This window comes from Eulemur rufifrons, chromosome 20, assembly GCF_041146395.1.
Source record: "Eulemur rufifrons isolate Redbay chromosome 20, OSU_ERuf_1, whole genome shotgun sequence".
Lineage (NCBI taxonomy): Eukaryota > Metazoa > Chordata > Mammalia > Primates > Lemuridae > Eulemur > Eulemur rufifrons.
In genome coordinates, this window is record NC_091002.1 from 49376462 (window position 1) to 49400784 (window position 24323).

Sequence of the window (24323 nt, forward strand, 5' to 3'; positions counted from 1 at the left end):
GTGTATTTTTCTCTTCGTAGGACTACTCTATTTTCTGTTATACACAAAACAGAATTAGATATGTTGATAACAACTGTATTTCACATATTAACATTTCTTTCATGACCCATGAATAATGACATCAGTCCTCTGCGTACATTAAGAAGCTCCTCTTCTTGCTATGACCAAGAAAAAAAAAATCATGCTTAGAGTTCACATTATCACTGTAAAACCATCAAACAGAATAGAAAAAAAATCAAAGTGTTATTAAACAACCTCTTTCATAAAGATACCATGAATCAGTGCTCATTTTACCTAATCTCCAAATCAATGAAATTTAAATTTAAAGGAAGTAAAATTAAAAATAGTTTAGAAAAAATTTCAACAAGAAGCAACCTAGTTAGGTAGCTTCTTATTTGCTTTTTGCTTAGCCAAAACCTCCTGATCCCCTACTATCTATGTTAGCATATCAAGTTTGTATTAAAACTTTGTAAGTACATTAATTAATATACCCTGTATCTAGAGACCAGTGTACTAAAAAAAAAATGCCTTCCATCCTTAAGAAAACACCAAAGACATGTTTACTTAGAGCAGTGCCTTTAGTCTCTTCCAGGTCTACTTTTTCTTCTAGAATGCAGGTCTACTAGGCCTTTGGGAAGTCAAATCATTTATCCCCAGATCTAAGTAAATGAAGCCTTCTTGTCCAAGTGGACAGTAACTCTCCACGTTCACAGCTTTTCTGGGCAGGTCTGTCATACGATATACTTCTCCTTCAGAAGGCAGGACAGAGGTCTGGGGTAGTTCACAGTGTTTAGAAACAGTACAAAAAAATCATTCTTTCAGCTAACTTCTCGATTTGCAAATTGATTTTCTTTAGGAGGGCTTCATTATTTAAATTACCTTATTCCTGTACTATAAATATGCTCCCATTATTTAATTTAAAGAACTAGAAGTAACTGGGCTAAAACTGCCTTCTCCTAACCAAAAAAGAAGAAAAACTAGATTAGCTGATTTACCATTTCCTTAAGAAGCTTGTCTTGAAGCACTTTCATGTTTTCTTTCATCATACACATCTGTAAATAAATATATTTCCCCCATGAAATTTACCATTGATTTTTCACAGCAAAAAGGTAGACTAACCAATATTAAAGATTATATATAAAAACCATGAAATTTATACCTCAGATGTAAAAATGGTTTCTTCATAATCAGTGTTACAGAAGACATTTTTATCCAATGAAGTTTTCAAAAGATGAAGCCTAACACAAGTGAAATAATGAAAGTTACCTTTGTTGTTTATTAGGAATTCAAATTGCTATAATATAGTATAATTTTAATTTTTCAAATATGAACTTAATTTAAAAATCAAGTTCTAGTCATTAAGAATCTCATACTAACCTCTGCTGTTCACTTTTTTGATATGCCTTAAACTTCTGAAATATCTTTTCCCAAAAATCCTAAATTTTAAGATACAAAAACCAATTAAACTTTAATATGATTAAAAATTAAGACCCAATAGCAGAATTACTGTATTTCTATTATTCCAAATTTAAATAAACAATTTGGTTATATGCTAAGAATATTTCAAATGTCATGTACTCTTTCAGATTAAAAAATGAAAGTAAAATCTTTCAGGATTTCTCTTTTTATCAAAGATATTCATCATAAACTTAAGTTTGTAATTTAAGTGTGTTTATATGAAGCTGAATAAAAAAGCTAAGATAGAATGGGTTCCAGCTCTATCCAGGAAAATACAAGAGGTGCTATGTCACCATTGTTTCTTATAGCTGAGTAGTACTTCATGGTACTAAATAATGTCCTAAAGAACAAAAAGCTTTAGAATGTGCTCTCAAAGCAGAATGTAATTGAAAATTTTTCTAAGGGTAGCTCTTTAAAAGCAAAGTTTTAAAATTATTTTTAAATTCTTCGAAGTACGAACCACAAATTCCTTTTCCAAATCTTTTAAAGACTGTGAATCCTTTTCAAAATTCTCCAGCTCTTCTATGATGGTGAATTGGAATTTATCAAGTTTTTTAATCCTATTAAAGAAACAAAAAGATTTTAAAAATATAGCATTCAGAATATATGAATATATGGCATTCAGAAGTTTTCAGAACAATCTTTTTTTTACAAACCTATATTCCTGAATTTGACGTTTTATTGTATTCAGATGTTGTTGGGCTGTTTTCCAAGACTGCTTAGTAAAATAATCCATCATCTTATGTCGAATCTGAAAAATATTCATTTTTAACTTAAAACATCTTTACCAAATAGTAACCTAGCCAAAATTAGGTTAAGAGAAAAGTCCATGAAATATAAATGACTAAGAAGAACTTGGAAAAGTGAAAAATTTAAAACTCAGTTACTTAAACTGAGCTGGGCTCAGTGGCTCACACCTGTAATCCTAGCACTTTGGGAGGCTGAGGTGGTAGGATCACTTGAGGCCAAGAGTTCGAGATCAGCCTGAGCAACATAGCGAGATCCTGTCTCTACAAAAAACAGAAAAATTAGCTGGGTGTGGTGGTATATGCCTGTAGTCCCAGCTACTCCGGAGGATTGCTTGAGCCCAGGAGTTGGAGGTTGCAGTGGATGACACCGCTGCACTCTAGCCTGGGCCACAGAGCAAGACCCTGTCTCCAAGAAAACCCTGAAGTGTTAATAAATAAGCTAAGTCAGAGCAGTATCTAATCCAATTAGTAATTAATTGCTAATTAATTGTTCTCATAAGAATACCACACTCTACAGTATTTACAAAAATGCTAGTGATTATAAATGCTCTTTAAGGGCACAAAATAAAAGTCACACTCAGAATTATTATTTTTAACCATTTTTCACAAACACATATTTACATCTAGCCACAGATGCATAACAGAAAATATAGACAGGGTTCTCTATTTAGATTAATTTGACCTTGAGCAAATAAAGTCAAAATAAACATATAGAACTTTAAATAGTTTCAGATAAGGCAAGCAAGAAATGGGGCTAATAACCTGTGCTGAAAAATATCTTTTATTCAAAAAAGGGCATAAAATAACTGTCTATTCCAAATACACAAGAGAGTTGGGTAGAAAAAATATATTCCTAATAACTAAAGATTGTTTTTAAAAGCATTTTTGCATTCATCATCTCACTGGAGCCTCAAACTAAGAATACATAAGTACAGAGTACTATTAGTAGAGCAAAGTGATACAGGATTTCACTGACTGCAGTTGCTCATCCTTTATACTATTAATGTATTACACCACCCTCACTAATGGTAACCTCTGTGAGATAAGAAAATGTCTAAAAAGGATGAGACCTGAAAAGAAAATTGTTCAGAAAATGATAGAAAAGCAAAAACATTAAATTGAAGAAAGTAAGACAGAAGAGAAAGAACTAATTGGCAAAAGAAGAAATAATGGATAATGTACAGACTTTAGAAGACAAACTCGGCTCATGAGATACCACTATTTACCTAACAATAATTCCAATCTTTCACATATGAGGAAAGTTGGGTTCATGAATGGGTGTTTTATTGCCAAAGGATCAAACAATCCAATACTCTAGTAGAAACTGTGGCATATTATTATTGGGTATAAATCATAATTTAAAGAATGATAACTCACATGAATCTTCTTCCTAAATTCTGAATTGAGCTTCTCATAAATCATACCTACACCTGAAAATTCACTGTCCCAGTTCTCCCCATGAATAGAAAAGTCATTTGTTGATAATGGAGATATACTTTCAGATGCTAAAAAAATGAAGATAATCAGCTATAGTTAAAATATGCATTATTACAAATTTAGCCTTGTCATTAGGCTGAAAACAAAAATCTTATTTTCAGATTCTATGTGTAATCTAAGGATCATGAAATTAAAGGCAAACCTCATGTTGTTTTAATTTAAAAATTAAATTATTCCATTTATTAAAAAACTTTTTGGCATATCTATTAAGGCAGAAATGACAACTTTAAACTGAAGCATTTTTGGATTTACCTGCTTTCAACTACTTCTACATTATTAAGACAAGTATTTAGTGACACAATAACACATCAGTAAATTCATATTCTTAGTATAACTTAAATGTGGTACTAAGTGACAGAATGATGAGGAAGATCTATGAATATAGAAGATGCTTACTACAACATTATTCATATAAAGTGAACTTTCTGATAAAGCATCGTCTGTTTGGGACTTATCTGAGGTTGTCTTTACAAAGAATTTTGTTTTGTGGATGGAGTCATTCAAAATCTAAGATGCTACCTTCCAAATAATTGCCTTTTGACATAGGCTTTTGATCTACCTACTTTTGTTTATGTGATGATCTGCATCTTCAGTCTTACACATTTTTTTTGGAAGAAAGTTTGCTCTCCTTTCTTCTTTCTCTTCCATTTCTACTTCATCAGAATTACTTAGATTATCTTCTGTGTACCTTCGTTTGCGACTAAGATGTCGAGTAAGGCCTTAAGGACAGTTAAAGAAAATCAATAGTGCTACAATTTTGAGTAAAATACCTAATATTTTCTTGCTTTTATTTTAAAAAAGGTTTTTTCCATGGTTTGCACTATGTACTAGGCAATTGTGCATTAAATTCTACCTAGTTTACTTTTCTTTTTGACACTAACTAAAATAATGGTATGACTTACAATATATAATTCCTTTAGATGAAATGTCATAGTACTATTTCAGTAACTAGTAACTTTTTTAAAAAGCAAAGCTATGGCTTCAAACCTGGTACATGAGTAGTGTTACACGGCATGTCAAACCATGTATTCTCTCTTCCTTCACTACACACGGATAATGGAGATGCTGAATGGCTTTCCTAAAATACATATTAGAAATGAGAAAAAAAATACTGTAAGTATTTTTGGATTCACCTTTGACCATCTTTCTCAAATCCTGAGGCCAGTAAATTTAGATTGCTATCAATTCTTTTTTTCAGACTCCAGTTTCTATCCCTTCCTTTTCATCTCTAATACTACCATGTATTATTAATCTAGATTCCATGTTGACCTCAATATAAAAAAAATGGTGAACTAATATCTCTCATATTAACCTGGGTGGAACTGGAGACCGTTCTTCTAAGTGAAGTATCACAAGAATGGAAAAACAAACACCACACGTACTCACCAGTGTGAGTTATAGCTAATCATTCAACACTTATATGCACATATGGAAATAACACTCATCAGAAATCTAGTGGGTGGGAGGAGAAAGGAGGGGATGGGGAAATCCACACCTGATGGGTACAATGCACACTACCTGGGTGACGGGCATACTTATAACTTTGACTCAAATGGTACAAAAGCAATTTATGGAACCAATGTTTGTATACTCCTGTAATATTCTGAAATAAAAATTTTAAAAATCCTTTAAGTAATAGTTTTGTTGCCTTTTTTTTTTTGACTATTCCTAAATTTCAATTCTTCCTTATTAGGATTTTAATTTCTTGCAATAGGGAGCTGCAGAAAACTAAACTCTTCTTTCAAGCTATATCTTTTACATCTAACCTCATGTTCTACAGTTTGGATACACAGGGATTTTTTTTTTCTTAGTAACCTTTACTTAAGTTATGGTTCTCTCTTCACTTAATCTGTAGATACCCATCCATCCACTTAGGTCTAGCTCAAATCGTAGCCCACTCCAAGCTGTAAAATTCCATTGTGATCTTCTATAATATATTTAACAGGTTAAAATATATTTATTGTTGGACTGATGGACTTTTTATAGTGCCTAGAAGCTCAATGAAATTCCTATATATATTCATGAAACCAGAAAGATCAAATTATAAACCATCTTAGTTTAAAGAATATTTGAAAGTTACAGTATCATACTTACCTCTCTTTTGCTTTGTATATGATTTTCATTGATATTTGGAGATTCAACTTCCAGAAACCATTTTTCTGAACTGTAACTGCTTACATCTGAATAGCTGTTACAATTTTGTGCTTCCTGTGTAAGTACCACAGATTTTATATTTTTTCTATTCACAACGGTATTATTCTTAGTTGGAGTATGGCTGGGCTATGAATGAATAGGACATACAGAAACCCAAAGGAAGTTAGAAAATTATTTAAAGCCAATTTTATTAAATTTTTAAGAAAAAATTAAAATAGTTAAAAAAATAAGAAACATTAAGCCAAAACTATTTAAATTTTTAGGGAATAATTAATTCACTGCTGAAATTCAACAGTCATTCATAATTAAAAGGAAAAAAGGCCCTTTGCAAGCAGAACATTAATTTAAGGACAAGTAGCTACCAAAAACTATGGATAAAGATGCCTGCTGGTGCAGCTTCTATGTTCTAGAGGTCAAAGTCACCTTAACAAAAACAAAGAATTTTTGAATTTTTTGTTCCAGTTATCATGAATGATAGTTAATTATGATAGAATTCAGCAAAGTTGCTGGGTGATAGTTTTCTATAAAAAATAAAAATTAAATATCTCAAAGTATAATCTTTAAAAAAAAGGTGTTTTGTTTGTTTTTTCATATAGAGCAAACAAAAAAACGAGTATGATATTCAAGAGGTAATCTAATAAGAAGCATAATTTCTTTTGTGGAGGATTTGACACAACTTTATCGGAAATAAGACCAAAAAGTAGAGAGAGAAATGTGTGGATGAAAAAGATCAGTATTAATATTGAGAAATGGCAATTTTTCCTCAGATAAACTATGCTAAAATTTATATGGATGAGTAAAGGGCCAAAGAATTTTGAAGAATGGGGGTGTGCAAAACATCCTGAAAGTGTAAAACTACATTAATTGAAGCAATGTGGCATTAGCATAGAGATAAACAGTAAAATTGACTACTCATGATGTTGCACTAATTTGCTATCCATATGCCAAAAAAAAAAAAAAAAGAAAGAAAGAAAAAGAAAAACAAAAGCCCAGAGAGACTAAAAACCTAAAAGTTGAAATCAAAAGTAACATCTATACGTGAAGGGAAGATATTTTTAGAACAATTGCTTAGGGAAGGATTTCTTAATCCAAAAGATTGGTAAATTTTATATCATATCTTTTGTCACATGGAAGTTTTGGAATTAACTAAATGAAAGGACAAGATACATACTAGAAAAAGAACGTTTGTATTGTACACAACCAAAGAATAACCAGAATATATTAAGAACTCATACATATTTATAAGAAAAAAATCAATGCTATTTAAAAATGAGAAAACAAAAAGGCAATTCACAAAATAGTGAAAAAACATATGAAAATACCCATTTGATGCAGTTAGTCAGGAAAATACAAATTTAAGATAGAACTTTACACTTAACCAGACTGGCAAAAACAAAAACATCTGATAACACCCAGTAAGTTAAACCTGCGGAGAAATGGGCACTATCACATAGCACTGTTGAGAGTGTAAGCTGGTACAACTACTTTACAAAGCAAATTTTAAGACTTTTTTCATTAAGAGGGAAAAACAGTAAATGGGGGAAAAAAAAAGTTTCATGTGAGTGGCCAGCTGATAAATACGTGATTATTAAATTAAAATTTCATCTAGCACAGACTAGCATCAAAGGTGGGTGGGGATTACCTAGGTTTGGAGATTAGCAAAGTGGGATACTGAAGGCATTTAAGGATACAGGGAAACTAAAGGTGACAGAGCAATACGGTCATCCCCCTCAGTATCCACAGGGGTTTGGTTTGGTTCTAAGACCCTCCCTTGAATAACAAAATCAGTAGGTGCTCAAGTCCCTGATATAAAATGACATATTTGCAAATAACCTCTGCATATCCTCCTAAATTAATCATCTCTAGATTACTTATAATACCTAATACAATGTAAATACTTTGCAAATGGTTGCTCTACTATATTGTTTAGGGAATAACAAGAAAAAAGTCTGTACATGTTCAATATAGACACAGTTTTTTAAAAAAAAATTTTTACCCATAATTGGTTGAATCCATGTATTCAGAACCCACAGATACAGAGGGCCAATGGTATTGACAGTGGACGAAAGGATGATAGTCTAGTGTCAAACTGGTTTTCAAATTGTGGTCTGTAGAAATTCAAGAGTCTTACAAAGGTACCGGGAGGAAGGCTAGACAGGTTAGGGTTCAGACCTCCTGTTTCTGCTTTAAACAGTGTAGTTCCACTTTTATCTGTTTGACATACAGTAGTCCCCCCCCCCACTTCTGCAGTTTGACTTTCCAAGGTTTCAGTTATCTACAGTTGACTACATCCCAAAAATACTCAATAGAAAATTCTAGAAATTAACAATTCTTAAGTTTTAAATTGTGTGTCATTCTGAGTAGTGTGATGAAATCCCTCACCATCCCACTCTGTTCAACCCAGAATGTGAGTCATCCCTTTGCCCAGCATATCCACACTGTATATGTTACTTGCCCATTAGTCACTTAGTAGCCTTCTTGGTGATCAGATTGACTGTTGAGGTATCACAGTGCTTGTGTTCAAGTAGCCCTTATTTTACTTAATAATGGCCCCAAAGAACAAGAGTAGTGATGCTGTAGTATATTGTTACAGTTGTTCTGTTTTATTGTTAACATGTCATTAATCTCTTACTATGCCTAATTTATAAATTAAACTTTATCACAGGTATGTATGTATAAGGAAAAAACATAGTATAGGGTGTCTCCAAAGTCTCCATAGAAAGGAAAAATGTTATAATTTTTTTAATGAATATTTTGTAAATAAAGGTACATTTAGCTACAATTTCCCATATTCCCTATGTATGGAGACTTTGGGGACACTCTGTACTTATGTTTCAGTACTATCCTTGGTTTTAGACATCCACTGGGGGTCTTGGAACATCTCCCTCAAGGATAAGGGGGGCTCTACCATACAGAGTGCAAATAGGAGTTCTGTGATAGGAATGATCACTTCCTAAGAGGAACTACTAGATTTGTCTACACATCAAAACTACATAATATTTTCTAGATTTGAATAGACTGAATCCTACAACATAGGTACTTTTTTCAGATTTCACCATAATTCCAAGTCACCTTTAATAACCTTTAGTTGCTAAAATTATAAGTTGACAAGGTAAATTGACAGAAGTTGGCTGAAAACAGTGTAATTGTTGTATTTTGTTTTATATTTTTATAAGGAAGTTTAAAACAGGTAAATTGTATGAGTATAAAAATTAAATATATTAATCTTCCTCTTTTGTGTATCGAGTTGTATGTACCATTTCTTCTTAATAAAATACAGCAGGCTCCCCTGAAACCAAGATAGTACCAAACCCTACATATACCATGCATAAATTTTTTCCCTTCTTCACAATTTCATAGAAGATTCATTCTTACCATAGATCTTAGCAACCTCAGCATTCCATTTTTTTTCTTTATTAGGTAGAGAACTTCCAACTTTTCACTTAAAGGAAGTACTTTACACAGCTTCTCTCTGGCATATCCAAATTGCCAGAAACACTACTCTTTCACTTTGGGACCCTTATTGAGTAAAATAAGGGTGACTTAAACACAAGCACTGTGATACCTCGATGGTCTGACAACCAAGACAGCTGCTATGTAACTAACAGGCAGGTAGCATCTATAGCATGGATATGCTGGACAAAGAGATGATTCGTGTCCCAAGTGGAATGGAGCTGATGGCATGAGATTTCATGTCACCTTTCAACAGCATGTAATCTAAAACTTATGAATTATTTTTGGAATTTTCCACTTAATATTCCCACCCAGACTGCAGGAGACTGTGGGTAACTGAAACCTTAGAAAGTGACCACAGATAAGGGGAGGACTACTATACTCTCATGCCACATATTCTTCCTCCAGTACAGCTACATGTAAGTCTGTTAGGCTCATTGAGGGTGGGAATTGTATCTTACTTGTCATTAGGTTTCTCCTTCCTGCAATCTCTAAACCAAACCCAAAATCTTAAGTAGACAAGCAATGTATATTTCATTAAGATCATAGGGAAACGATTTACCACCTTCAGATATATCTGATAAAGGAAAAAATATATATACATTCTTACCAGAACAAGTGGTTGTGAAATTGGTGAGCGATGTTCACTTGCACATGGTAAGTTTTTATCATTGTTTTGGGGTGACTTTATTGGACCTCCAACTCCACTGTTACTGTTTAAGGATTCAGGTGATGAAGTTTTTAGATAAGGTGATATAGATTTTGTTGTACAGTCATAATCCTGAGTAAAATCCTTTTCTGTTATTTTCTCTATACCTACATTGCCCCCCAACACACACACACACACAAAAAAAAAAAAACAAAAACAGATGACAGGTGTTATCACTGATGTCTGGTTTAGAAATAGCATGATTAAATTCTAAGAATATAATAATTTATCAAATCCTCAAACCTTAGCTGTATTTGAAAAGGACAAACTTTCAATAAATTAAGACCAAATTATGTTTAAAATATGGCTTTGAAAAATAATGGCTGAATTTAAAATGTATTTGTAGCCATAAGAACTTTCAAAACATTTCAAACAATATCTACAGTATGATCTAAAATACAATCATCAACTTAAGTATTACCTTGACTATTTTGACATCATAGCCAATAGTGTTATATATTAAAGTTACAGAATTTAATGATTGGAAAAGGCTTGGGAAATCATCTGGTCTAAATTCTTCATTTAAAAAAGAGTAAATTCATTGCTGAAGTAAGTCTTAATATGAATATAAATGAACTCAGTTTTCAGATCAAATCAGGGCATGTACATCTGTCTTCTGAGTATGTGCTTATCTGAAGTGACAGTGGTCCTGAGCATTATGAAACTAAAAGAACACAATAGCTATTTTAGAGGAAGTATGTTAACTGATTTGTCTTGAATTTTAACTGAAAAAATTAACATTTAGAAATGCTTTAAAATATCCTTATAAGGAACTGAAAATGATATAAAAAGTGCAAACTTACTCTTGTAATTTCTATACTAGAAAGGCATACACATGCCAGAGCTCCAAAGAATATGAATTTTTCCTTACCAATTGTTTTAAAATGAAAGCAAAATCTCAATTATTTCAGAATCATGATATTCCTTGGACTTTGTCAATGAAATGTAAATAGGAAAAAATAGAAATCCCCATAATTCTGTTATTAAATATACTTTGAACTAAAAGCACGTATTTAAAATTAAGCACTTATCTGAGCTTTTACATAATTTGTGAATACAGATTAAATATTTTCCATATTATCTGATCTGTAACTAACATGAAAAACTTCAGTACCCTAGTGACATTGTTCCCAAATTAGCAAAAACAAAGTTACTAACCTTAATTAATCAGCTACCTATAATCTTAAATTCACCCCTCATGATTAGTCTTCAGATTGTATTTTCACATAGTTATAGTAGAAAGTCATTGAATATTCAAGTAAAGGAAAAATGAAATGATACTGACATCTCATTACGTCTATAGATGATGGACTTCCAGATAGAGGAGATAAATCAAGGTGATTATCTTGCATAGTATCTTTTACTAGAGATGAGTTTTTCCATTCTTCTGGTAGTTCTTTTTGTGTTTTGGCCGGGAAGACTTTCTGTTTTTTCTTTGGAAGTTTTATGGTTTTGGTTCTGGAATGGATATTCTCCTCCTAAATGTATTAACAACTTTCAAATTATACTCAAATGCAAGTATTTACACTTGGACACATACAACAATCTAACTAAATTATATTCAAATATTTATTAAATATATTATTACATACAGGCATAACAAGGACTAGACATGAGCAGTGAAAGACTTTCTAATATACTAGAAGGCGTAAGACAAATTCACATGAAAATATAAAAGAGATACAAATAAAATGATATAAGAGTTTAAAGAAGAAGATTATAGCCAGTTTAGGGAAACTAGGAAGAATTCCTAGATTTCATGACACTCAAGATACTGAGAGTCTGTGAAAGAAGGTAGTGAGGGGAAGACATATTGGGAATAAGGAAGACTTGACAAGAACAAAGGGAGTTGAGAAACACAAGTCCTATTTGGGAGTCACAAGTTATACTATTTGACTATCACAATTCTCAGTACACTGGGGAAGAGTGGACATAAAAATGGAAAATATTTTGATGCTTTTAATGTCTGACAACGGGGATATTTTCAGGGTTGTTATTTTGAAGAGTGATGGGATGAGAGGTGGTTTGGGAAGACTTATCTGACTGTATGTATGGTAAATCAAAGAAAGACGTGCTAGAAAATGTGGAGATAAGTTTTCAATTCCTTAAAGTCTTCTAGGTAAGAGATAACAGGGTTATAAACAAAGGGAGATGGAGGTTTAGTGAACTAAAATCAGCATAGTGTAGTGATCAGAAACCTATCTTCAGTGCAAGACTCTCTAGTTTCAAATCCTAGTTCTACCGCTTCCTAGCTGTGTGAACTTGGACAAATTCTTTTTCTCTGAGCCTCAATTTTCTCATTTGTAAAACAGGATGACAGTAATAGCCTATAGTAATTACCTATAGTACTTATGAGATTTTGCGAAGTTAAATATATAAAGTGCTTAAAATATAACAGCTGGTACATTAGCACATTGTAAGCACTATTTTCTTGTGTGATTGTTAAAAAAGCTTAACAAGCAGTTAAGGCTACAACACAGGTGGCTGGCAATGTGTCTGAACATTATGCAACATAAGTCAGGGATAGGCACAAGTGAGGCAGGGTATGGGAAGAATTTCAGACACCAAAATTTTTTTTTCATTCAAGAGAAAATCACAGCATCTCAACAGGGTATTGAAGCATAATTTTGTAAAGATCAAGTACTTCTCTATTTCAAAGATACTATCTTAAAGTTATAATTTTACTGGAGTCAGACATCTGTTTTGTAACAAACGCTAACGCCAACTTATTACAAAATGTAGTATTATAATTCTTAAGGATCAATTTTTAGAATAAGTTTTCACATCTTAACAAGAAGTGACAAATAAGACATTTTTACAAAAACATTTAGTATTTTAAGATGCTTTTAGAAAACATTAATCTGAATTTTATCTATTTACCTTTACTAGCGATTTATCTTTAAATGAATGTGAAAAATCTTGTTCACTCTCCGATTCTGAATTTGAGAGATCTTTATAATTTTTTTTGGTTTTTGTTGCTCTTCGTGGAAGTCTAGTTCTCGCATCTGGAACTGTTTTGTCGACCTTTTTGGTGATGTTTTTATTGGGTGTCTTTGAGAGAAAAATGCCTGAATATTGTTAGATCAGTATTTGAGATACAAGACATAAAAGCTGTTTGCTATAAGATTGGCTCTGTGACAAGACATACATAAAATATTTGTAGGATAAAATAATTCCTGATTAATATGTTTTAAATGACTGGATTTTATCTTCTCATTACAACTATCTTCTTTACCACCTTTTTTATCCCTACCATTAAATCCCTGAAAGGCCCGATATAGATTATTTAGCTAAAGTAAAAGATCAAAAATACTTAAAAATCACAGAATAAAGTAGACTTAAAACATGACGAATGTGATTAAAAAAACAGAAGACAGGAGAAGTATGTGCAAAGGCAGGAACAATTATGGAAAACTGATAAGGATAAAATTATGAAATGATGAATTATTTTTATATGACAAGAAAAAATAATTTTAAAGGGATGTTTGAACACAAACTTCCTGGTTTACCATTTTAGATCTTGGCTGTCTCTTTTCCGAAGATGGTGCTGCAATTCAGAAAAATAAGGTTATACTCTCAAATAGATAAGAATTGGTATTAAATTTATTAGAACATTTCTGCATATATAAATTAAAAATAATAAAAACAATAAGAGTACATCTTTTTTTAAAAAAATAAAAGTACTTTGTTAGCATTAAAAGAATCTTCCTCCATGTGGCTTAAAGCCCCTCCCACAACCTAATCTCAGTTCTTCTGCTGAAGAATCTGGCCTCACAAAAAGCTGCTTTGGAAGCTTTCCCTTCCCCAGAGTTTTGTAGTAGTCTGACTGTACCACACCATTGATTTAAAAAAAAAAAAAAAATCTTTAAATTTATTCAAAAATTTCAATTTCAATAATTGGTTACTTTTACTTTTTGGTATGATATGAATTGCCAATTTCCCTTCCCCTCCTTTATTTTGTATTATAAAACTTTTTAAATGTATATAAGAGAACATGTAACAAGTTATAAACACCCATGAATTGACTACTCAATGTAAGAAGATTATGAATAATGCTGAATCTACTTATGTATGTTCTCTTATACCATCCTCCCTATATCCTCTGCTAAAAGGTAATCACTATCCTGGTCTGCATTTCTCATTCACTTGCTTAAAAAAAAAAAGTATTGCAGATATTAATACGTACCTCTAAATAATTAGCTTTATGAGATATCACATCCTATGTAATATTCTATTATTTTCTATACATTGTTATGTTTCTAAGATTTATCCATATTATTGATAGTAGCTTTAGTCTCACTTCCCTTTTTTGCCTTCCAAGTACAATGTCATCTTTCTAAATAGTCTTTGAAGCTCAAGAAATAAGATTATCCAAGCCAAGGAAGCAAAACTTTTTTGGAAGAAAGGTACTCTAATCCTGGCAATAAGTCAGCTCCTATATATTAACTTGTAGTCATTCAGCCATTCAAACAAAATAATTCATACAGAAATTTAATTTTATAAGTATTTATTAATTACAGTATTCTAACCTCTAATGTCTCCCTAAGATCTCTAGTCTTCTACTTTATGCTATTATACAAATGTGTTTATTTGCACATCTTACCACTGGACTGTAAGCTACCCGAGGGCATGTGAATCTTATTGAGTTTCCCCTTGGATTGTAATAAATTGCTTCCAGGTCCAGATTCTATGACCAGATCCAACCTCACTTTTCACTACTTTCCCACAAACATGATCTATGTTCCCTTCCAGCTACTCCAATATGGCATTCCCTGAATATATGATGCTATTTCATATTTCTGTCCCTTTTATATATGAAAATCCTGCTTTTCTTCATCATGTATCTGGTTGACCTCTCCCCTATTTTGACAATTCAGCCTCATTTCTAAACACATTGAAAAATTCACTTCCATTTCTCTATTTTTACTTCTTTTTAAACCATTACTACTACTACCCACCCACCAACACACGCACAGGTCACTACTGTTATTTTTATCCTGAAATAAAAAAAGCTGATTCCCTTGAAATAAATATAAATTTAATTAAAAAGCATAGAATTTATCTTAAATCCTCTTTTGAAAACAGAATATATTAAAATCTTTGTGTTTTATCAAACACTGAAATTGATGTTCAGCTATGAAAATGATTATCTTTAGACAAAACTTACACCTCAAACTCTTATCCAACTACTTCAAGAGATTCACTGTCACAAAGAGAAAGGAGGACCACAAACTGGGAAAATACTGTGTGGAAGACTTAGGCAAAAAAAAAAAAAAATTCTGCAAGAAAATTGTTTTTCTTTTGATATATTACATCTATATAAATTCTTAAAAAGTATGTGTATTGGGTGTAGCAGGGAGATAGGATGTTAAGAAGTGAAAACATATATTAATAAATGTAAATAAATGTAAATTGATATAGGTTAGTGTTAAGGTCCAAGCTTTGGTTTTAACGGTTTGGGGTTCGTAAGTATTTAGTGCATTATTCACAATAACTGGCTAAATAACTGAATAGTGGGCTGTAAGTAGACATATGGTGAGATTATGTCATGAGCCAAGGATTATGATAAATCATATTTTGTGTCCCTAAGGACCTATTAAAAAAGAAAAGTAATTTAAATGTAACCATATTACCCAAATAATAAAACAAAAATCATAACCAATGTAATGTTTTGTCCTATCCATAAGGGTATATAGAGTCTACAAACAAAAACACACTTACCAACCAATAAAGCATTTTATATAATTGAAATGATAAAATCATTTGCAACATTTCTCTTAAAAGTAATTTCTTACTTGATTTCCCACTTTTATGTTTCTTCACATTTTTATTTCTGCTATAGTCTATTAGCTGTGGTTTTGATTTTGGTTCTCTTAGCCAGCTAATATCAGTCTTGCTGTCATCACATCTGTATTCTGTTTCGGTATCACTAAAGAGATTTTTCTTTTCATGATTTGTTATAATCTAGGAAAAAAAAAGATTTTTGAAATAGATGAAGAAATACATCTCATTCAGTGTCATGCAAGTTAAGCCCAAAAAACCAGGAAAACAAACTTCTCATTTTTTAATATACTAATCTAATGATGTTAAGGAGCTATCCAAGAAAGTCACTCAGAAATCCAGATCAGATAATGAGATATGTATTTTGGTGTTGGTGTTCTTAATTAAAATTTAAATCAAAACGACTTACTTCCATAGAGGTATAACCTAATACTATCAAAGAAAATAAAGTTGTCATATCTATTTTTAGATGGTTACAAATAGCTCAAAGATCATAAAAAAAATTCATAATGGGAACATGGATAATCTCAGAGGAATAAAAAAATCAAAATGTTATTCTTTTTTAGTTCTTTGATAATATTTGACATTAAAAACTTCTACTAAGTGAAACATCCCAAGAATAGAAAAACAAGCACCACATGTACTCACCATCAAATTGGTATTAACTGATCAACACTTATGTGCACATACAGTAGTAACATTCACCGTGTGTCAGGCAGGTGGGAGGGAGGAGGAGGGGATGGGTATATTCACACCTAATTGGTGCAGTGCACACCATCTGGGGGATGGACACACTTGAAGCTCTGACTCAGGTGGGGCAAAGGCAATATATGTCACCTAAATATTTGTACCCCCGTAATATGCTGAAATTAAAAAATAATTAACAAAAAATAAAGAACAGCTACCTATCCTAAAAAAACTTATTAAAAGAAATACTGTTTTTAATAGACATAAGATATTATCACTTACTCTTTTATCTTTTGTTTTGGGAGAAGGTTCAAGTTCATCATGATTCCTTAAACTCACCCTTAAACAAAAATATGTATTAATTTTAAAATACCCTTAATATTTGTTTTAAGCTAGCATGCACTGGACAATGAGACCTAAGTTTTCAACCTTAACTCTTTCACTAATTAGCTATATTAGTGAAATATTAGCCAAGCCACTTACTCTCTCTGACCTTAGTAATAAAATAGTGAGGTTGGATTAAAGAACTATTAAGTCTTTTAAGCTTTATGATCTAAGATACACAACTAATATTAGAAGTGTGGATAATCTGCATATTAATTTTAAAAGTAAATTCTGAAGTAACAGAATCATAATGGGAGTAATCATGATAGTAGCATTTTTATTCACTCTTCTCATATGTTAAAAACTCTCAGAAAGACTGGGAAGAGATATTTAACAGAAAAACAAAGATGGAGATAAGTATATTTTAATCTGACCTATCTATAATTATAAAAACACCTACAATTTTGTTGAATTATCGACGCAGGCTTCTCTAGTTGTGGTTTGAAATTCTTGGATCTATATTGTGAATAAACATTTAAAAAAAGAATTCTTAGTGTCAAAATAAACAAAAAAAGAAACATAAAATCTAGTTTCTGTCACTTCACAGAATAATAAGATTTGACAATAAAATTAAGTTTCCTATAAAATTTTTATTTAGGAAGAAAGCTAATAAAAATTATACTAAAAAAGAGTATTTGTTTTAAATTTGTTGCATAACTAAGAAAAATGATTTTCTTGATAGAGCAGTTAAGTCCTTCTACCCCCCCTAAATTATTTGTTTCTATCTCCATTAATCCTAAAGATTGGAAAAAGTTTAAATACCCAATTATTACATATTTAAAATTTTAAAGTATATAAGAGGATGCACATCAAAAAACATACACTCTAGTAACTGCATAGTAAATATAACTAGTAACTAAATATAAAATAACCAATGATTTCTAGCTTACTCCAAGTTTTATAATAGGTTCATCAGCTCCATTCAAACTAAAATTGTAAACATCATTCCTGTGAAAATAAAGAGAAATATTAACTTCATTGTATAGTAAAAGCATTTAGTCTATTCGAATATGAAGAAAATATGAAAAATTACTTACGATGGGCATTCAGAAGTAACATTAACAAAAGTAGTCTTCAGTTTTCTATAGCTTTTTTTCTGAACCTTTTCCTAAATACGAAAGAGGTTTACATAAAGCCATTAAAACTTGCATATTACTGTATGTGGCAAACAAGTAACATGTAAATTACATTTTCATATATTTTCCAGTTGTGTTTCCACTGACATAAATCTGGCATTTGTAATATTTTCTTTAATGTAAATTGAATGAAAATATACCCTAAAGAAAAGAAATCGCCACCTCCTAAAGATATCTGCACTCCTATATTCATTGCAGCATTCACAATAACCAAGACATGGAAACAACCTAAGTATTCGTCAACAGATGAATGGATAAGGACATTGTGGTATATACATATATACAACAGAGTATTATTCAGCCTTAAAAATAGGAGATCCTGCCATTTCCACAACATGGATGAACCTAGAGAACATTATGCTAAGTGAAATAGCCAGACACAGAAAGAAAAATACCACATACTCTCACATGTGGAAGTAAAAAAAAAAAGTCAAATCTATAGAGATAGAGAATAAAATTGGTTATCAGAGCAAGGAAGCAAGAAGGAAATGGGGAGATGTAGGTCAAAAGACACAAAGTTGCTGGATGTGAGATGTGTAAGTCTAGAGATCTAATGTAGAACATGAGGTCTAAAATTAATATTATACTTTGGGATATTTGCTAACAGTAGATTTTAGGTGTTCTTGCCACAAACACACAAAAAGGTTAACTATGTGAGATGATGGATATATTAATTTGCTTGACTATAATCATTTCACCATATCATGTTATATACTTTATATACAATATTAAACATCTGTACTTTTAAAAATATTGAAGACAAATACTAAAAAGAAAGTATTATAATTCTAATATAAAATATGAAATCCTTATAACCTTTTTACTGACATTGTTGTATATAAATAATGACCTTACTAATATTCCATAAGATAAATTTTAGTGATGCAGAATCACAAAATAAGCATACTTCTACTTTGTTTCAGACTCCCATTTCCCTTAAACTCTTATACAGAAAAATTTGAGAGAGGCTAAGCTTTATTTAAAATCTCATGTGAAAGGGTCAAAAGGTATCAGTTAACTAGTATTGTTAGGGAAAAATATGTGTAAGATTAATATAACCTACAGCTCAAAATATATTCAAACAGATCACAAAGAAGTTAAACAGAATTTTATAATTGTAATGTTTTATTAAAGAAATTTATTATTAAATACACAAATAACATCACTAAATAATTGGTTACTGATCAGAAATAATTAGAAGACTAACAATATTAAAGTTAGAAATATTAAAACCTAAAATATTCATTTTAATTTTTCTTATTTCAGCATATTATGAGGGTACAAAAGTTTAGGTTACGTATATTGCCCTTACCCCCATCCCCAAGTCAGCTTCAAGCGTGTCCATCCCCTAGACGGTGTGCATTGCACTCATTATGTATGTATACACCCATCCCCCACCCCACATCTGCCCGACACCCAATTAATGTTATTCCTAAATGTGCTCTTAGGTAATGATCAGTGAAACCAATCTGATGGTGAGTACATGTGGTGCTTATTTTTCCATTCTTGGGACACTTCACTTAGAACAGGTTCCAGCTCTATCCAGGAAAATGTAAGAGGTGCTATATTATCCCCATTATTTCTTACAGCTGAGTGGTACGCCATGGTATACATATACCACATTTTATTAATCCATTCATGTATTGATGGGCACTTGGGTTGTTTCCACATCTTTGCAATTGTGAATTGTGCTGCTATAAACATTCGGGTGCAGATGTCTTTGTTATAGGATGTTTTTTGTTCTTTTGGGTAGATGCCCAATAATGGGATTGCTGGATCAAATGGTATGTCTACTTGTATCTGTTTAAGGTATCTCCATATTGCTTTCCACAGAGGTTGTGCTAGTTTGCAGTCCCACCAGCAGTGTATGACTGTTTCTGTCTCTCCACATTCCACGCCAACATTTATTGTTGGGACCTGACTAAATTAAAAAGCATCTGCACAGCCAAAGAAACCGTCACGAGAGCAAACAACTTACAGAATGGGAAAAAAATTTTGCATGCTACACATCCGATAAAGGACTGGTAACTAGAATCTATTTAGAACTCAGGAGAATCAGCAAGAAAAAAAAAAAATCAAACAACCCTATCAAAAAGTGGGCAAAGGACATGAATAGAAATTTTTCAAAAGAAGACAGAAGAATGGCCAACAAGTATGAAAAAATGCTCAACATCTCTAATCAGGGAAATGCAAATCAAAACCACAATGAGATATCACTTAACTCCAGTAAGAATGGCCTTTATCAAAAAGTCTCATTTTAATTTTTGATTCATCTTCCATTTGATTATTTCTTTTGACTATTTTATAGAGAATTGTCTGCATTACTCCAAAAAGTTTCTCTCATCTTATCCCTCTGATCACTTATCTGACTTACCCTTTCCAATACAATTTTTACCAGTGTTTAGATATGTTCACCATATTCTGTGTGTCAGAGGGTATTAAGTGTTACAAAATATATAAAAATGAGCAAAGATGTTAAAGAGGATATGCAAAAGTAAGCAAAGGTGTTATAGAACATGCAAAGATGATTCAAAATAGTTACACTCTAAGTAATTGTGTGGGGGGAACCCCTGCAAAAGATACCAAAAAACAAAACAAAAAAAAAAAAAACTATTGTGCAGATTTGGAATTCTTGCCAATTGAGTTTTTTGAGGTAGGCACCTTGGAAACAAGGTAGACTCCAAAGCAAGATTTGCAAGGAGGAATATTTTGAAAAATCAGAAAAGTAGTTGGGAGAGCCTGCTGAATCAGTTTGAAGTTCTTTCCAAAGCAGGAAGAAAAAGAAAATAAACGAATACTTAGAAAAGACAGTTCAAAGAACCTCAAGTCATGTTTCAATTAAACAAGACATGTCTGGAAAACTAATACTGTGAAATGACAATATTTTAAAGGGCCTGAGCCAGTCAGTCAATGTCTCTCCACTTAATTCAATAGGAGGGACCAAAGAAGGTTTCTCAACAATTAATGACATGGTTGAAGCTGTGTGCTTTAAAAAGAAAACAAAAACAAAAGAAAACAAAAGCTGGTATTGAATGCAATGAATGGATTAGCACAGAGAAATACTAGAGGCAAAGAGAATTACATAAAGGCAACTGTTATTAATACAATCCAGAGATTAGAAATTAGAATTGAAACTAGGCTAATAGGAGTTGGCACAGACAGGAGAGAGAAGGTTCAGGAGGAACTTATGGAGGGTGAACCTCAAAACTTGAAATATTAAGTGGACACAGAAAGTAACTGTGAAGAAAAAAATCAAAGATAATTGATATGTATTTTAAGCCTGGATGAATAGTAAATGTTTTTAACAAAGTTGGGACTTCAGAAGGATCTAATTGTCAGGAGAGATGAGATCAGCTAGAACAAAAGCATGGTAACAAGGTTATACTGAACCAAAATTTAAAACTGCACCAAAATGTAAAATTATTGGGCTCATATGTGTAAAAGAAGGATTTTTTTGCTTACAAACAAGGTTAGAGGGCTATTTTGAATTCTTGCCACTAGCAATGATAATCCATTTAGCAATATTCTGAAAATATTAAATCTAATTCCACCTTACTACTATGCTATTTTGTGTTTATAGTCAAATATCAAGTTTGACTATAGGTTTAGTGAAGTTAAATAAATAATACCTACCTTACTGAGTTGAACATCAGATTTGTTTAAAAAACCACTGTAAAAAAGCAATTAAGTATCAGAATATTTTTCATAAAAGCCATTTTATATAAGGTAAAACTTACATAAGATTTAGGTCACTAAATCTATATTTAATATTCTATAAATAACTAAAATGTGACAGCACTAGTCAGCAGTCCAATATTTTTGCAACTTCATAGTAAATAGTGCCTAGAAACATTAATGCAGCAGGAAGTACCAATTTAAAATGAATGGTTCTTCCATTAAAGTCATTTTCTTCATGGCATATAATAAGGCCAGAATTAAACTCAAATTAACAACCTGACAGACTATAAATGGACATTTTATAGTAAGAACCTTCAGAAAGACAGAACATATTTACTATAAAAATAATTTCAGCTTATTTAAATTTCATATTTCATTAAGCAATGTATTTAAATATATTTAGTTTCACTCATTACTAGATTTAATAAATACTATTCTAAAATGTCTATATCGTAAAGATTTATTTCTGAAATGGTATGTTGTGTTGATATATTTTGATACTTTATAAAATGTAACTACACACTAGAATGACAAATTTCAAATTTAGTTTCCTTCTTGTATAAACAGCTATTTATAAAATAAATAACCATATGTTTTCTACTGAAAAATTACATTATTTGAACCTATGTTTAAAACTAATCTTTTTTAAGCTGTGTAAAATTTAGTTGTATCTGTCAGAAAAATATACATGTATAAAATTTAAAAACATACCTGTCAATCAAAGACTCCTTTAATTTTCTTGTAGACTTTATGTCACCTTTTGGTTTGTATCTCTTATTAATTTGGCTTATCAAGGATTCTGCTGCATCAGTAAATCCTTTCCCTTTTGACTTTTCTCTCTGAAACAATTTATCAATTACTTTAAAACTCTACCAGTTAACCTTCAAAGGAAAATAAAGGCTGAAAAAATAATTTAAGAAAAATATGGTTCTATTTATACCTGCAAAGAAAAATAAAAGGGTCAGAAATTATTAGGTTAGTGCAAAAGTAACTGTGGTTTTAGCATTGTTGAAATTTGCAGTTTGATATTGGAATACATTTTTAAATAAATGTGGTTATGTTACGCATCATTTTAATGCACAATTTCTCGCTATATTTTTTTTGCCAAATGACTTATTACTTGCTGTTTATTTTATATTTATTTTAGACCTTGGCAATGATGTTAGACAAAAAGCAAATTCGATTTATTTTCTTATTTGAGTTCAAAATGAGTTCGTAAAGCAGAGGAGATAACTTGTAACATCAACAATGCATTTGGCCAGGAACTGCAAACGAACATACAGTGCAGTAGTGGTTCAAGAAGTTTTGCAAAGGAAACTGAAGTTGAGGAGTGCAGTGGCTGGCCTTTGGAAGTCAACAATGACCAATTAAGAGCAATCATCGAAGCTGATCCTCTTACAAACTACACAAGAAGTTGCCAAAGAATTCAAGATTGACCATTCTATGGTCATTTGGCATTTGAACCAAATTGGAAAGATGAAAAGCTTGGTAAGTCGGTGCCTCATGAACTGACCAAAAATAAAAAAAATCATTGTTTTGAAGTGTCATCTTTTCTTACTGTACGCAACTACAACAAACCATTTTTTGATCGGATTGTGATGTGCGAGGAAAAGTGGATTCTATATGACAACTGGCAATGACCAGCTCAGTGGCTGGACCGAGAAGCTGCTCCAAAGCACTTCCCAAAGGCAAACTTGCACCAAAAAAAGGTCATGGTCACTGTTTGCTGGTCTGCTGCCAGTATGATCCACTACAGCTTTCTGAATCCTGGCAAAACCATTACATCTGAGAAGTATGCTCAGCAAATCAATGAGATGCGCTGAAAACTGCAACACCTGCAGCCGGCATTGGTCAACACAAAGGGCCCAATTCTTCTCCAAGACAACACCTGACCGCACAACCAATGCTTCAAAAGTTGAATGAATTGGGCTACGGAGTTTTGCCTCATCCGCCATGTTCACCTAACCTCTCGCCAACCGACTCCCACTTCTTCAAGCATTTCAACAACTTTTTGCAGGGAAAACAAACACTTCCACAACCAGTAGGATGCAGAAAATGCAAGTTCTGAAGCACGGATTTTTACGCTACAGGAATAAACTTAGTTCTCATTGGCAAAAATGTGTTGACTGTAATGGTTCCTATTTTGATTAATAAAAATGTGTTTGAGCCTAGTTATAATGATTTAAAATTCACACCAGAAACCACAATTACTTTTGCACCAGCCTACATTTAATAAGTTTGGGTTTTGTTAGGGATTAAAACTACTCAGGATAAATCTTTTAACTTATAGAACTGTGCAGAATGGTCTGTAGAAATTTTTTAAAGTTTCTTCCCATAAAAATAAAAAACTGAATAAAAAGTAAGTCAGTTTTTGAAAAGACTGATAAATTTTTAGCCAGGTTAACTAAGGAGAGAGTGAAAAGAGAAATTTAAAATTTCTGAGAAAGATAAAAAAAGAAAAAAGGAAGAAATTACTGATAACAGAAATGAAAGAATGATCACTACTGATCACATGAACATTAAAATGACAATAAGGAAATATTATGAACTCCATGTCTATAAATCTGATAACCAAAATGAAATGGACCAATTCTTTGAAAGATACAATCTACCAAAACTCATGCAAAGAGAAATAGA

At 31.8% G+C, this 24323-nt stretch overlaps 1 protein-coding gene across 1 annotated transcript in view; it reads right to left on the reverse strand.

Moving 5' to 3' along the window:
* SYCP2 (synaptonemal complex protein 2) overlaps positions 1-24323 on the reverse strand; it is a 58896-nt gene continuing 34573 nt past the window's right edge. The window contains exons 23-43 of the mRNA XM_069495973.1: positions 22398-22525; positions 21642-21678; positions 17910-17980; positions 17763-17820; positions 17273-17328; positions 16771-16828; positions 15816-15984; positions 13530-13567; positions 12901-13071; positions 11306-11498; positions 9922-10127; positions 5799-5984; positions 4692-4782; positions 4268-4423; positions 3585-3712; positions 2115-2209; positions 1919-2018; positions 1378-1436; positions 1160-1238; positions 996-1052; positions 1-158 (exon numbers count right to left, since the gene is read on the reverse strand). Of these exons, the coding sequence (XP_069352074.1) occupies positions 81-158; positions 996-1052; positions 1160-1238; positions 1378-1436; positions 1919-2018; positions 2115-2209; positions 3585-3712; positions 4268-4423; positions 4692-4782; positions 5799-5984; positions 9922-10127; positions 11306-11498; positions 12901-13071; positions 13530-13567; positions 15816-15984; positions 16771-16828; positions 17273-17328; positions 17763-17820; positions 17910-17980; positions 21642-21678; positions 22398-22525 (2214 nt within the window). The 3' untranslated portion in view covers positions 1-80. The remainder of the gene's footprint in view (positions 159-995; positions 1053-1159; positions 1239-1377; positions 1437-1918; positions 2019-2114; positions 2210-3584; positions 3713-4267; positions 4424-4691; positions 4783-5798; positions 5985-9921; positions 10128-11305; positions 11499-12900; positions 13072-13529; positions 13568-15815; positions 15985-16770; positions 16829-17272; positions 17329-17762; positions 17821-17909; positions 17981-21641; positions 21679-22397; positions 22526-24323) is intronic.